The following is a 16,529-nucleotide window of genomic DNA, read 5'->3' on the forward strand; positions in this document are numbered from 1 at the left end:
AGAGCTATAAGTGTATGAAAGCTCAAAAAGAAACTAAGTGGGTGTGCATCCAACTCGCTTGCTCACGAAGACCTGGGTCACTTTGAGGAACCCATCATTGAAATATACAAGCCAAGTTCTATAATGAAAAATTCCCACTAGTATATGAAAGTGACAAAATAGGAGACTATCTATCATGAAAATCATGGTGCTACTTTGAAACACAAGTGTGGAAAAATGATAGTAACATTGTTCCTTCTCTCTTTTCTCTCATTATTTTTTATTTGGGTCTTCTCTCTTTTTTATGCCCTCTTTTTTTTTTAATTTTTCGTCCAGAGTCTCATCTCGACTTGTGGGGGAATCATAGTCTCCATCATCCTTTCCTCACATGGTACAATGCTCTAATAATGAAGATCATCACACTTTATTTACTTACAACTCAAGAATTACAACTCAATACTTAGAACAAAATATGACTCCATATGAATGCCTCTGGTGGTGTACCGGGATGTGCAATGATTCAAGAGTGACATGTATGAAATAATTATGAAAGGTGGCTTTGCCACAACTACGATGTCAACTACATGATCATGCAAAGCAATATGATAATGATGGAGTGTGTCATAATAAACGGAACGGTGGAAAGTTGCATGGCAATATATCTCGGAATGGCTACGAAAATGCCATAATAGGTAGGTATAGTGGCTAATTTCAAGAAGGTATATGGTGGGTGTATGGTACCGGCGAAAGTTGTGCGGCACAAGAGAGGCTAGCAATGGTGGAAGGGTGAGAGTGCATATAATCCATGGACTCAACATTAGTCATAAAGAACTCACATACTTATTGCAAAAATCTATTATTAATCAAAACAAAGTGCTACATGCATGCTCCTAGGGGAAGGGTTGGTAGGATTTAACCATCGCGCGATCCCGATCTTAAGCAAGACAATCAATAAATAAATCATGCTCCAACTTTTACATAATAGTTCACCATACATGCATGATACGGGAATCACAAAATTTAACACAAGTATCTCTAAAATTCACAACTACTCCACTAGCATGACTCTAATATCACCATCTTCATATCTCAAAACAATCATAAAGAATCAAACTTCTCATACTATTCAATGCACTTTATATGAAAGTTTTTGTTATATCCATCTTCGTTGCCCATCATATTAGGACTAGTTTTATAACCCAAGCAAATTACCATGATGTTCTAAAAGATTCCCGAAATAATATAAGTGAAGCATGAGAGTTCTACAATTTCTATAAAATAAAACCACTGTCATGCTCTAAAAAGATATAAGTGAAGCACTAGAGCAATATTGCCTAGCTCAAAAGATATAAGTGAAGCACATAGAGTATTCTAATAAATCATGATTCATGCATGTATCTCCCAAAAGGTTTGTACAAAAAGGATGATTGTGGTAAACTAAAAATCAAAGACTCAAATCATACAAGATGCTCCAAGCAAAACACATATCACGGTGAATAAAAATATAGCCTCAAGTAAAGTTATCGATAGACGAAGACGAAGGAGGGGATGCCTTCCGGGGCATCCCCAAGCTTAGGCTTTTGGTTTTCCTTGAATATTACCTTGGGGTGCATTGGGCATCCCCAAGCTTAGGCTCTTGACACTCCTTGTTCCATAGTCAAACAAATCCTTACCCAAAACTTGAAAACTTCACAACATAAAACTCGACAGAAAATCTCATGAGCTCTGTTAGTATAAGAAAATAATTCACCACTTTAAGGTACTTTTCAAAACTCATTCTTTATTTATATAGGTATAATATCTACTGTATTCCAGCTTATCCATGGTTCGTACCCCCCATACTACCCATAGATTCATCAAAATAAGCAAACAACATGCGAAAAACAGAATCTGTCAAAAATAGAACAGTCTGTAGTAATCTGTAACTCCCAAATACTTATGTAACTCCAAAAATCTATCCAAATTAGGAACACATGAGCAATTTGTGTAACAATCCAGATCAAAAAGAATAAAATCAAAATCACGTTTCTGTGAATTTTCAAAACTAATTTACTAAGCGCAAAAGTTTCTGATTTTTAGCAGGATCAACACAACTATCACCGTAGCTATCCTAAAGGTTCCACTTGGCACAAACACTAATTAAAACATAAAACCACATCTAACCGGAGGCTATATGAATTATTTACTACTGAACTGGAACAAAAAGCAAAGAACAAAAATAAAATTGGGTTGCCTCCCAACAAGCGCAATCGTTTAACGCCCTTAACTAGGCATTGATAATTTCCCTAGGGCTTGTGCCCCTAGGTAAAGAAATTTTCCCTAGAGCTTGCTGGATACACCCGAGGGGAAGGGGTCTTTACCGACTATACTATACCTAGGGTTCTTTACGTAGGGCAAGCCCAAGGTAAAGTCTTTCCCTATGGTTTTTCGTATTTCACCTTGGGTATATGGCTCTAGGTAAAATGTGGATTTCTAGTAGTGACTCTACGTACACCGAACATTTGCTTCCAACTAGATACGAGAAATAAAACTACGTTGTGGGTAGGAAGAGGATAACTTTGCACAATATTGGAGAGCCAAAATATAAAAGTAGGTGCTGTTATCATAAAGTTAGAATATATAACTAAATAATATAAATAGCGAGTGTGGAATAATGATGGATCGGTGTGCGGAATTATCCTAGGAAATTGTTAACAAGACCGGTAGTCGTCATTGCAATTTCATATGAGGGAGAGGCATAAGCTAACATACTTCCTTTTCTTGGATCATATGCACTTATGATTGGAACTCTAGCAAGCATCCACAACTACTAAAGATCATTAAGGAAAAACCCAACCATAGCATTAAAGATCCCATACGCCACAACCTCCTTACTCGGGTTTATGCTTCTGTCACTCAAGCAACCCACTATAAGCGAATAATGAACGTATTGCAACACCCTACAGTGAGAATCCCTTACGCTTGCACGACACGGAGGGCACAATAGGACAACACCAAAATAAAACATACAACTCGTACCAATCTAGATCATCAATCAACACAAAGACAAAAGATATCTACTCAAAACATCATAGGATGACAACACATCATTGGATCATAATATCTGGCATAAAGCACCATGTTCAAGTAGGGATTACAGCGGGGTGCGGGAGAGTGGACCGCGTAAAAGAGATGAGGATGGTGATGATGATGGTGATGGTGATGAAGACGATCACCGCGGCGATGATTCCCCTCCCGATGGCACTCCGGCGCCACCGAGAGAGAGGAGGAGAGGTCCTCCCCCTTGTGCTTCCTCCTCCATGGCCTCCCCCTAGATGGGGAGAGGTTCCCCCTCTAGTCCTTGGCCTTCATGACGATGATGGCCCCTCCGAGATCCTTCCCCATGGCCTCCGGTGATGATGGCCCCCTCCGGCAGGGTGCCAGAGAGGGCCTAGATTGATTTCTCGTGACTACAAAAGCTTGTGGCGGTGGAACTCCTGATCTAGGTTAATTTCTGGAGGTTTGGGTATTTATAGGACAGGTTGGCGTCGAGAACAAGTCAGGGGCCCCACGGGTAGATTTTTGTTCCAGTATGTTTCATATTTTCCAGAAAAAATCTCCGTTGATTTTCAGCGCATTCCGAGAACTTTTATTTCTGCACAAAAACAACACCACGGTAGTTCTGCTAAAAACAGCATTAGTCTGGTTTAGTTCTAATCAAATCATACCAAAATCAGATAAAACTATTGTAAACATGGCATGAATACTTCATAAATTATAGATACATTGGAGACGTGTCAGCATCCCAAGCTTAATTCCTGCTCGTCCTCGAGTAGGTAAATGATAAAACAAATAATTTATGAAGTGTGAATGTTAGCAAATTCATAAGTTTGATCAATGATAATTTCAATCACCTTTTCTAGCATCATTATATGTCATAAGAGTAGCTCATCTCATAAACCTTTTCATGATCAAGTAACAAGCTATTCACATGTCAAAGTATAGATCATAAACTTTCTTGAAACTAACAAACTATATTCTCAGTCATCAAACAATTGCAATTCATCTTATTTTCAGGAAGAGTCTATGTCAGAGCTCTGATTTAGCAAACTCCACATACTCAACTATCATTTAATCTTTCACAATTGCTGACACTCATGTGATATTTATGGGTTCAAAGTTTTAATCGAACACAGAGAAATATAGGGGTTTATAGTTTCGCCTCCCAACCTTTTACCTCAAGGGTAATGTCAACAATAATACTTTATGAAAACCTACATCCAAGTGGATATATATATCCGGATCGCTCCAGCACAAAGTGCTTGCCAAAGGAAAAAGTGTAAAAAGGAAAAGTGAAAATCACCATGACTCTTGTATAAGGGTAGAAGGTAAAAGTAAAAGATAGGCCCTTCGCAGAGGGAAGCAGAGGTTGCCATGCGCTTTTATGGTTGAATGCACAAAATCTTAATGCAAAAGAACGTCACTTTATATTGTCGCTCGTAATAAAGAGCTTTATTATGCAGTCCGTCGCTTTTATTTCTTCCCTATCACAAGTTCGTATAAAGCTTCTTTTCTCCGCACTAATAGATCATACATATTTAAGGAGCAATTTTTTATTGCAAGCACCGATGACAACTTATTTGAAGGATCTTACTCAATCCATAGGTAGGTATTGTGGACTCTCATGGCAAGACTGGGTTAAGGAATGTTTGGAAGCACAAGTAGTATTTCTACTTGGTGCAAAGAATTTGGCTAGCATGGGAGGGAAAGGCAAGCTCAACATGTTGGATGATCCAAGATAATATAATGTTTTGGATATAGGAAAACATATCCCATTAAGTTGTCTTCCTTGTCCAACATCAACCTTTTAGCATGTCATATTTTAATTAGTGCTCGCAATTACAAAAGTTGTCCAAGATAGTATATTTATATGTGAAATCTCTCTTCCTTCACTATTCTTTCATGAATTGTTCAAGTGACCAATTCTGCGTTTGCTAACTTTCAATAAGTTTACTACCTATACTTATTCTGTGTGAAGTCATTACTCCCCATGGTATAAGCATATAAAACATATATAAATTCAGATTTATGATACTCAATTCATTCAACCATTTACTCATAGGATATACGTGAAGCGCGTGAGTAAACGAAAAACTACTCCAAAAAGATATAAGTGAAGAACACTGAGTAGTCAAATAATTAACCGGCCATGAGAGGATTCTTTTTCATTCAAGATATCAGATCCAACGATTTTATTCAAACAACAAGTAAAATTGAAAATACACACCAAGAATAGCACATATCATGTGACGAATAAAAATATAGCTCCGAGTAAAGTATACCGATTGTTTTGAAGACGAAAGAGGGGATGCCTTCCGGGGCATCCCCAAGCTTAGGCGATTGAGTCTTCCTTGAATATTACCTTGGGGTTCCTTGGGCATCCCCAAGCTTAGGGTCTTTACGCTCCTTGTTCTCCTCATACCAATATCTCACCCAAAGCTTGAAACCTTCAATCACACAAAACTTAACGGAACTTCGTGAGATAGGTTAGTATGATAAAGAGTAAACCATTCACTTTGGTACTATCAAAGACAAGGTTCATAATTGTTCTCACACAATGCATACTTTACCATATCATTTCCACAATTTATATTGAGAAATATAATCCATAGAAACTAGAAAACAAGCAAACTATGCAATGAAAACAGAATCTGTCAGAAACAGAACAGTCTGTAATGATCTGAACAACAACCATACTTCTGCTACTCCCAAAACTGTGAAATAAATTGGTGTACGTGAGGAATTTGTCTATTAATCTTCTTCAAAAATAATCAACTCAAAAGCACTCTTCTGTAAAAAATGGCAGCTAATCCCTTGAGCGCAAAGTGTCTGTTTTTTTACAGCAAGATCACATTAACTTTCACCCAAGTCTTCCCAAAGGTCTTACTTGGCAATTTATTGAAACAAAAGCTATAAAACATGATTACTACAGTAGCATAATCATGTCAACACACAAAGACAGCAAGGGTAGATATTGGGTTGTCTCCCAACAAGCACTTTTCGTTAATGCCTTTTAGCTATGCATGATGATTTCAATGATGCTCACATAAAAGAAAAGAATTGAAACATAGAGAGAGCATCATGAAGAATATGACTATCACATTTAAATCTAACCCACTTCCTATGCCTAGGGATTTTTTTAGCACATAATTTAAGGGAACAATAATCAACTAGCATAGGAAGGCAAAACAAGTATAACTTCGGAACTTTAAGCACATAGAGAGGAAACTTGGTATTATTGCAACTCCTACAAGCATAAATTACTCCCTCATAATAATTTTCAGTAGCATCATGAATGAATTCAACAATATAACCATCACATAAAGCATTATTTTCATGATCTACAAGCATAGGAATTTTTATACTCTCCACATAAGCAAAATTCTTCTCATTCGGAATAATGGGATCACTAACTCCTAAAGTTGACACTCTTCCAAACCCACTTTTAGATGATAGTATTATTCATACTCCAAAATATATAGGTGAAGTTCATGGAGCATTCTCCAATTAATATAGACTAACCAATATCCAAGCTCAAAATATGTAACTAAAGCACACGAAGCATTCTATAAAACCATACTCAAAAGATTTATGTGAAGCACAAAGAGCAATTCTATAAAATCATACTTAAAAGATATAAGTGAAGCACATGAAGTATTCTATAAATAAATGAAGGTCTAACTCATAATAGCATGGTTCTTAAAGGAAAAAACTAAAACACAAAGGACACAAATCATGTGAACAAAACAAAAACTGAGGTATACCGATATTTGTTGAAGAAGAAAGATGGGATGCCAACCGGGGCATCCCCAAGCTTAGATGCTTGAGTATCCTTTGAAATATTTACTTGGGGTGCCTTGGGAATCCCCAAGATTGAACTCTTGCCTCTCTTTATTCTTCTCATATTGATAGCTCCTCGATCTTCGAACACTTCATCCACACAAAACTTTAACAAAAACTTTGTGAGATCCGTTAGTGTAATAAAGCAAACTACCACTTTAAGGTAATGTAATGAACTCATTCTTTATTTATATTGGTATTAAGACTACTTTATTCCAACTTATCTATGGTTCATACTCCCCGATACTAGCCATAGATTCATCAAAATAAGCAAACAACACGTGAAAAATAGAATCTGTCAAAAACATGACAGTTTGTAGTAATCTGGAAGTTTAGTAAACTTATGTAACTCCAAAAATTATGAAATAAATATGAAAATTTGAACTATTTGTACAGAAGTACTGTGAAAAAAGTTTCAGACCCATTTGACCTTCCAGTAAAAAATTTAAAATCACGCGCTACAGCCAAAGTTTATGTTTTTGTTCTGCATTTAGTAAACAAGCAATCTAATCATCCTAAAACCAAAGCTTGGCACATTATTTTTATAATCCAATGGATATATACAAGGGGATAATTATTTACAGAGAAACTTCCATGAAAAATTCTACATTGTTTCTGTGACCATGAACAGAAGTGCTCAAGGACGACCCTCATTTCTTCAATGCATAACTTTCCAATCACTTCTCTTTTTGAAAAAAAATTCAGGCATGAGAGGCAAGTAAATTTTTTTTGTATTTTCATTCTTTAATTGTTTTTTTGTATGTTTCACCCACAACTAAACAGAAACAAAAAGGGAAAACTAAAATCTACTTAGTGAAGAAATTAAACAAGCACACACGAGAATATCAACCCCACGCTATTGCTCCCCGGCAACGGCGCCAGAAAATAGCTTGATAATCCCCAAGTGTAGGAAATCATCGTAGCAATTTCCAAAGGTGGAAGTGATAAGTATGGAGTGTCGAAGCCACAAGGAGCTAAAGGTAAGATCAATATTGTCTCAAGTCCTATCTGCCACTAATACGACTCACTACTGCTAGAAATCCACATTTTACCTAGAGCCAACCTCTTTACCTAGAGCTCATTAGCTAACTCAAGGGATAGAAAAGAAATGAACAGGACCCTCTAGAGAAAGATGTATTTCCAGCCAAAAAAATAGAAACTAAACTTTCCCTACGGTGGTGCCACGTACATACCATCGAAGAAAAAAAGAGACCGAAGAGATGCCCTTGATGTGGCCACGTAGATTGCCTCCCGCGCTCCTTTATCGACACCGCCCGGCAATTATTTCCCCTCGCACAAGTTGGGCCCACTGACCAGTGAGAAAAGGAAGGAGAAAAGGGCGTGTAGAGGAATTTTTTTGGCAAGGTCCCTCCTTCACGCTTCACCCATACCCCAAGAGGTGCGCTGCCAGACTAAAAAAACCCCTCTCTTTCTATCCCCGCCTGTCCCGTGCCACCGCGACCTGCTCCGCCCTACGCCGCCACGCTTCGCTGCGCCCCGGCCTGCCCCACTCCGCTGTGCCCCGGCCCGCCCCCCTCCGTCGCGCCCGTTCTTCCCCGTGTACTGCATCGGCGACAGTCACGACGGGCGTGGTGGCCATGGCCACGCCGTCCCGGGTGACGGCGCCGTGCCACCCGTGGTGACTGCATCCGCGACACCCTTAACTCTGCTGACCGCGTCGCCCTTCGGATGTGGAGACAGTGCCGCCCCCGCTGATTGGACGAGCACCCGATCTGCTATGTTGTACGCAGCTCCTTCTGTCCAAAAGGTTGTCTCTATCTCTCTTCCCCTCTAGTTTAGAAAGATGTTTGATTGCTGGCTTAGATAGCTGTACTTGTGTATGTCTAGCAAAATTCTGAAACTGTTGTTTTGGATTTAGCATCCGAAGGAAGCAGTAGGTGGTGCACTATTCAGTACATGTGGATGTTGTTTAGTATCTTCTCCAGCAGGTGGCGTTTTCAGTTTAAACATCTTGGTTAAAAGGTGTATGGAAGGTCATAGGAATAAAAGAAATTTCTAGCAAAAGAAGAAATGGACGAACTGACTGATATGGAGATGCACGAACACATGAATGATCCATTCAACCATGTAAATTGTGGTCAGAACGCGGACACTAAACACAGTGAACAGGAAATATTTCATGTAGTTTATCTGCTGAATTTGTTCATAGCTACTGCAATTGCATGAATGACAGAAACACTAGCTTCATTGATTACTATATATGCTCGTGTTAACAGTGGTCAGATTACTGCATTTTACGATTGCTGTAGATATCTATATGAAATTGCGTGTGCGTTTCACCATTGTTGTTTAGTTATCCATATGAAAGCTAGTAGCACAATTGTTGGGCTTTTCCACCCCATTCTCTGTTTTATGTTACGAATAAATGGAAGTCCTCTAACATTCTTCATTGGTTTTCTACATTTTTTCAGAAACTAACAAGTGTCGGGTGTTGTTTGCTTGAAGAAAATTTCCCTGCTCGTGGCATCGAAGCAACAGAGAAGAAAGGCATTGCTAAATCAAGTAGGTATTATGATTTCTTCTTTCCATGAAAACTATGTTGATTAATGCATTGTTCACTTGTATGATGTGGGAATGTGGGATTATTTTTTGTTGGTGATGAGTGGTTTTCTATTTTAGTGTGTATGATGCATTCATTTTTTGTTGGGATGCGACTCGTGATCGTAGCAATTCATTTTTATTTCAGATTTAAGTACAAAACCAAACAATGTCTTTCGATGCTCAACGTAGCTGGATGTATAGTGGGTGGAAGGATAATGGAAGGCATTCTGATGAGTGGATACGCAATACAAATGCTTTTGTGAACCATGTTTTTTAGGGTGTCCGTAGTGCCAAGTTTGGAGTTTCTTGTCCTTGCTCAAAATGTTGCAATGGTAGTAGAAGAACAAAACAATTGATGACCTCTCATCTTTGTCATTGGGGGTTCATGCCGAACTACTTTAGATGGACTGCACATGGGGAGCATCATGTTCATGTAGATAGAGTGGAGTCTGTCAACACTGATTTCTTAGAGGACATGTTGTGTGACTTTGCGGATGCAATGCATGTCGATAATGTAGACGAGGAGCCAACACCAGATGCCAAATCTTTTTATGCCATGTTGTCAGCTGTTAAAGACCCACTCCATGAGTTCACCCAAAGCTCAGCTTTGCTACTGTTACACGCTTGATGGGAATTAAGTCACAATACAATTTGTCAGGCGACTGCATAAATAGTTTACTGAAACTTTGGCAAGAAACACCCCCACAAGGCAATAAAATGCCATCAAGCTTGTATGAGTGCAAGTGTATCTTAGCTGGTTTGAAAATGCCACTCCTGAATATAGATGCATGTGTTAACCATTGCATGATATACTATAAGGATAGAGAGAAAAAACTGAAGTGTGATTTCTGCCGTGAAGCAAGATATAAGGTAGTTAACAATGACTGCCCAAATAAGAAGCGTAAACCCATCCCATGTAAGGTTCTGCGATACCTGACATTTCTACCAAGATTGCAAAGGTTGTTCATGCAGCCTGAATTTGCTAAGCACATGAGATGGCACATGGAAGGCAACCAAGAAAATCCAGGAATGATGGTGCACCCAGCTGATAGTGAATCATGGAAATCTTTCAATGTGGATGGATTTGCAAGTGATCCATGCAACGTTAAGCTAGTCAAGTCCTCTGATGGCTTCAACCCTTTTAATTTTGGGTTAACACAATACTCTTGTTGGCCCGTGTTTCTTGCTGCTTTGAACCTGCCACCTGCTCTTTGCTTGAAAACACAAAATATCTTTCTCAGCATGGTGATCCCTGGACCAAACAGTCTTGGCAAGAACTTCAATGTGTACATGGAGCCTTTATTTGATGAGTTGAAAGAGGCGTGGGTGGGTGTGCCAACTTATGCTAGTTTCCTTAAGCAGAATTTCAATATGTGCGTAACCTTGCATACAATTATCCATGACCGCCCTGCTTTTGGTATGGTTGCTGGATGGTCTACCCATGGTGGGCTGGCTTGTTATGAGTGTGGGGCAGATCCACAAACAATTTGGCTGGATAATGAGCACAAATGGAGTTGGTTTGATAGCCATATGCGATTTTTGCCGGCCGACCTTGTACTTAGGACCCAGAGTGATGCCTTTTTAAAAGATACAGTAGTGAAGGATATTTCTCCACGTAGGTTAACAGGGGATGAAGTTTTTGCTTACATGAATGAAGTTAAGGACAACAATTTTGAAGGTTATGGAGTAACACACAATTGTACACACATTCCTAAGCTGTGGGAATTGCCATACTTCCCAAAGCTTTTGCTTCCTCATAATATAGATGTTATGCACACCGGAAAAAATATTGCAGAAGCAATATTCAATACTGTCCTTGACATTCCTAACAAGACAAAAGACAATGCCAAAGCCTGCCTTGACCAAGCTGTACTGTGTAGCAGAATTGATTTCAACCTTCAAAAAAAGCCCAATGATAAATGGGAAAAGCCTAGAGCACCATATTGCTTGAAGAGGAACCAAATAAGAGAGGTCCTGTTGTGGTTTCTTCAGCTCAAATTTCCGGATGGATATGTGGACAACATGAAGCGAGGTGTTAAATTAGATCAACTTAAGATATGTGGGCTCAAAAGTCATGACTACCATATATTTATGGAGCGGTTGCTGCCTGTCATGCTGCGGGGCTATGTAGATAATGATGTGTGGGAGGCTTTAGCTGAGCTAAGTTATTTCTTTAGGCTGCTTTGCACAAAAGAAATAGATCCTAACCAAATGGATAAATTGGAGGAAAACATTCCTGTCCTAATTTGTAAATTGGAGAAATTTTTCCTACTGGGGTTCTTTGATTGAATGGAGCATCTAACGATACACCTCCCTTATCAAGCAAAAGTAGGAGGGCCTGTTAAGTATCGTTGGATATATACTTATGAAAGGTATGTTTTGTTGTTCATGCATTCTGTCCATATGGTAGTAGTATTTCCTATTTGGACATTAATTTGTTACATGGCAATGTAGGTTAATAAAAAAAACTTTAAGAAAAAGTTAGTAACAAAGCACGTGTGGAGGCTTCAATTGTTGAGGCATTTCTTGTTGAGGAGATTTCAAACTTTAGTTCTTTGTACCTTCCTGATGATGCGCCTACCTCAAGAAATCGCCCCCAATGTTATGCACAATCTAGCACTACCAGCACAAGCAGTCTTAGTTTGTTTGGAGACAAGGGATGGAAAATTGGTAGAGGGGAACCTAGGATCTTATCACATTAAGAGTACAAGACAACCATGATTTTTATCTTACTAAACATGCCTGAAATGGATGATATTGTGAAGTAAGTTCTCTGAATTAGCATTTCTAGTACGATAATGTACAATTAGAAAAATTGGTGTTGATGGTTTACACAAAATATGTAGACAATTTGAACTTGACCAATGGAGGCGTCCTCGACAACCAAGTACAAAAGAACTTGATAAACATAGGCGAGATGGTGCTAGTTCAGGAAAACCAAACTTGTTGGATTGGTTCAAAACTTTGGTAAAGCACCTATACATACTAGCAAATAAAGCACCATACAGTTTTCTACGCCTAATAACTTTATATACATATATTGTCTTCTTGCAGTGCATAAAGGATGCATCTATTAATTAAGAATTACGTGATCTTTTGCGAGGTTGTAGCATGAGAGTAAAATCATATGACATGTATGAAGTTAATGGGTTCAGATTTCGATCAGAGAAATATGAAAACCACAGAGAAGGGGACCTTTCATCTAGAAATACCGGTGTTCTTGCTCTTGGAATAGATGATGCAACCAATGAGGAGCTTGAATACTACGGTGTTATTAAGGACATTATAGAACTTAAATTTGATGGTGATGAGGTCTTTAGTCTTGTGATGTTTGATTGTCATTGGTTTCATCCAACTAAAGGAGTGAGACATTTGAACAGATTTGGCTTAGTTGAAGTAGCACCTGCTTCAACCAATCCAGCCAATGAGTGTTTTGCTATTGCCAGCCAAGTGAGCTTAGTCTATTATGTTCCATATGCTTGCACTTCCGTTGCAAGTCTTCTTGATTGGCAAGTTGCTTACAGAGTACCACCTCTAGGAAGTCTAGAAACTCCCACACATGATGACTACACAACAGCAACACCCACTAGTGAAGATGTGTTCCAAGAGAATAGTTTAGATGCCAATGATTTCATTGTACAAGTAGGATCACAACTTGACAACTTAACAGTATGTGGTTCAGATGAGGTGGTTGATCCAACCGAATTGTCACATATTAGCAACCGACATGATTTGGGTGGTGAAAGGATTCAGGAACAAGTTATCGAGGATGAAGACTATGATGAAGTTATCATTGAGGAAATTGAAGAAGATGATGATGATTTCTAGCTCATTTTCTATTTATTATCGTTGTTTGTAATTTGGGTGGTTGAAGCCTTGGCAAGAAACACTTATCTATTTGCTATTGTTATGTTTATCATGATTGTCTTGTTGGTTGTAAACTGTTCTTTGCTATCTTTATCTTATTTGTTTCAAGAATCACACATTACAGGATGACAATTGGAAGAAAAGCATCTCGACTTGCTGTAGCGACCAAACCAGCTCCTGCTGCTCGGAACACTGCTGCTGCTGATGGCACTTATGATGGGTACATAAGAGGAGTTTCAGATCTTCCTCCTGCTATTCCAAATAATGAAGATCGTCCAATCATTCGACCTATTGGCAAGACGTAAGTCTTATTAATTAGTATAAGTACTTACTTGTTCGGCAATATGTTTTCCTTTTCTAATACTTGTTTGTCGTATTTACAACTTCCCTTCTTTGTAGGTAGGGCTGGACACGAGCCGAGCGGAGCCGACTTTGATCCGAGCCTGGCTTTGGCTCGCTCTCAAGCGGCTCGGCTCGGCTCGGCTCGCTCAGCCAACGAGCCTGCTTTAGGCGGCTCGGCTCGCTTTTGCTGTGGCTCGGCTCAGACCGAGCTGGCTCATGAGCCAGCTGGCGCCATTACAGCTAGGAGGTAACAGAACCTGTTTTTAAAGACTAGTTTTGATCTTCTACAGCAATTAAACCCATAATTTGAAAAAAGCACTTTATATTGCTAAAAACGCAACATCTAGCAGTCTATGGTTTAAAAGTTGGTCATAGTGATGAAAAAATAAGCTTTCTTCTATGAAAAGTGTAGAAATGGAACAAATATATATGACTAAGAAAGAATTGAACATCATGGCTTTTGAATTTTGGACAGCTCCTCCTTTGAACTTTATACAACAAAAATATTGAACATTGACAGCCAAACAATGCAATTTTGCATAGCATAACACTTAGCGCTTTGACAGCAAAATGAGAAGAATCTTCCTCCTCCTCAAACAGAGTACCTTGCTCATCCTCGTCCTCCCCATTCTCTTCCTCCTCTTCATAATCCTTCTCCGCTTGCTTATCATGCTCCATTGCCTAGCACACAAAAACAGCACACACGTGAACTTGGACACGCATATATTTGAATTTTTAATAGCAAAAATAGTACATACATAAGCTTGTATAAATATATATTTGACTTTTGGATACCAAAAACAGCATATACATGAGCTTGTACAAACTTATATTTGACTTTTGGATACCAAAAACAACACATACATGAGCTTGCACACACATATATTTGACCTTTGGATAGCAAAAACAGCAAAAACAGGAGCTTGGACACACATACTTGGCACAACCATACCGGTGAAGATGTAGGATTCGGTTTCTACTACAGAACGTGTTTGACAAATATCTCAAGTGTTAGTTGACATTGGACAGACTAACCGAACCTCTTTGATGCTTAGATTTCAAGTGTCCTCTGAAATTTGACACTTGACGCTTGACAGACTGACACTTATGTAGCCAGGAATTGTAGTCACTTATAAACTGAATGCAAACAACAGAGACAGACAGTACCATCTTTAATTTCAGTAAAATTAAAAGCCTTCAATTTCCATAGACTAAGGGGCTTCCACTTTCAAATTAAATAGAAATTCCATTTCTAAATTAAACTAAAAATAGAGACGAGGACTCACGGAGGAGGGGCCGCGGATGTGGTCATCGGCACAGCGCCGCATAGCGGAAGTTTTCGAGGACATGGTCGGCTTGGTAGGCAGAGGTCTTGAGATCTACCGTCCAGCGGCGGACGGTGGGGTTGGTGCGGCTCTTGGCATCGGCAGGGTCAGCGAGACGTTAAGGCGGAGGAGCTTTTTTTACCCTTAATAACAACTCGGCGAGCGGGACATTGCCGTAATCCTTGGCCCGCTTCCTCGGCAGCGACACAACCCTTGCCCTTGCCCTTCCGCTTCCTGGGACAAGCGGCTTAGTCTTCATAATGGACACCAAGCTTCTCTCCTTCTCCTTCTCCTCCTCCTCTACTTCCCCTTTTTCCTTGTCCATTCTTGCGACAGTGGGGCTCTGCATACATCAGCGAAGAACAAATGGTCAATCATCAACAAAATTTACATAGATAATAATCACTAATCACTCTACACAATCAAGCACAAACAAATTCATCCATCCATCAATCAAATTCGTGCAGCATAGCATACATCCTAGTTAGCTGCACTCTCCAGCCAACAAACACAAACATCCATCCATCAAACTCGTCTAGCATCCATCCATCGCGTTTCCTAGCTAGCCGCTCCCTCCAACCGAAACCACAAGCATCCATCCATCTAATTTGTGTGTGTGTGTGCGCCAGTGCAGGGAGCTAGGGCCAAGGATGGGAAGGAGAGAAGAGATCGCTTACCTGCTCCTGTCGTTCAGTGAGAAACCAGGGGAGACGCGTCCGTATGTGTCCGCTGTGGTGAGGGAAGGCGGCGTCGGCCGTCGCCATCGGTTCCAAGCCCGATGAGTCCAGCCTGCGGCGCGGCGAGGAGAGGGGTGGCGGCGCCAGGCAGAGAAAGGGAGAAGGACGAGGAAACCGCGTCGCGTGCGTGCTCTCTCTCTGCTGGGACCTAATGCGAATTTGGGCCGGGCCTCAACGAGTCCCCGAGCTGGACCGGGCGAAACTCGGCTCGGCTCGGTCGAGAATCGGGCCTATTTTCATAGCTCGGCTCGCCTAATTATCCTACCGGGCCGAGCTGTAAGCCTGTAACGGGCCGAGCTGGAGCGAGCTTCGAGCCGAGCCTAAAATCTCGCTCGGACGTCCAGCCCTATTTGTAGGCATTGGAAGGACATTCCTGTCGTTCGAAAGGGCAGAAGACCATCCAATAGCAATATATTTTCTGTCCAATTGTCTAGTTTATGGTTGTTATGCTGCCAAAATTTATACCAGATTTTGCATGCCTTTGTTCTAATTACCGAAAATAGGAAATTCTATTTAGACTTTGTCGACTTGATGTAACTCACTAATTTTCATTGGAACACAGAGTTGAGTGTAGTTCCTCTAATAAGTTCTTATTGTCATGTTCCAGCCTTTGAGAATTTGCGAATCTTTCTTTTCAGGAACATGTTACTTCTGCAAGTGCTCCTGCTGTAGACGATGAAGGGATGTTTGGGGGATTTTTCAGTCAGTCTAGAACCGGTGCACTAAGCCTATCGCTATTGAGCAGTCAATTGGTTCCTTGATGTTCTTGGATGTACAGTGCATGGAGTAATACTTTGGTGCATGTATAGTTAACATGCTAGTACATGTTCTGTAATGT

At 40.0% G+C, this 16,529-nt stretch overlaps 1 protein-coding gene across 1 annotated transcript; it reads right to left on the reverse strand.

Annotated features, from left to right (window-relative positions):
* Positions 1 to 13,998: 13,998 nt before the first annotated feature.
* LOC119308966 lies at positions 13,999 to 15,718 on the reverse strand. Its single transcript, XM_037585101.1, has 3 exons — positions 15,632 to 15,718; positions 15,097 to 15,297; positions 13,999 to 14,310 (listed from the first exon to the last, which is right to left on the reverse strand). Exons 1-3 carry the CDS (start codon positions 15,716 to 15,718, stop codon positions 13,999 to 14,001), a joined length of 600 nt encoding a protein of 199 aa, XP_037440998.1.
* Between the last annotated feature and the right edge of the window lie 811 nt (positions 15,719 to 16,529).

This window comes from Triticum dicoccoides, chromosome 5B, assembly GCF_002162155.2.
Source record: "Triticum dicoccoides isolate Atlit2015 ecotype Zavitan chromosome 5B, WEW_v2.0, whole genome shotgun sequence".
Classification (NCBI taxonomy): domain Eukaryota; kingdom Viridiplantae; phylum Streptophyta; class Magnoliopsida; order Poales; family Poaceae; genus Triticum; species Triticum dicoccoides.

Coding starts and splice junctions, on each gene's coding strand:
- LOC119308966 (XM_037585101.1), bottom strand. CDS start 15,718: ATGGCGACGGCCGACGCCGCCTTCCCTCACCACAGCGGACACATACGG. Junction 15,298..15,631: donor TCACTGAACGACAGGAGCAG/GTAAGCGATCTC, acceptor TGATGTATGCAG/AGCCCCACTGTCGCAAGAAT. Junction 14,311..15,096: donor TCGCCGAGTTGTTATTAAGG/GTAAAAAAAGCT, acceptor TTTGTGTGCTAG/GCAATGGAGCATGATAAGCA.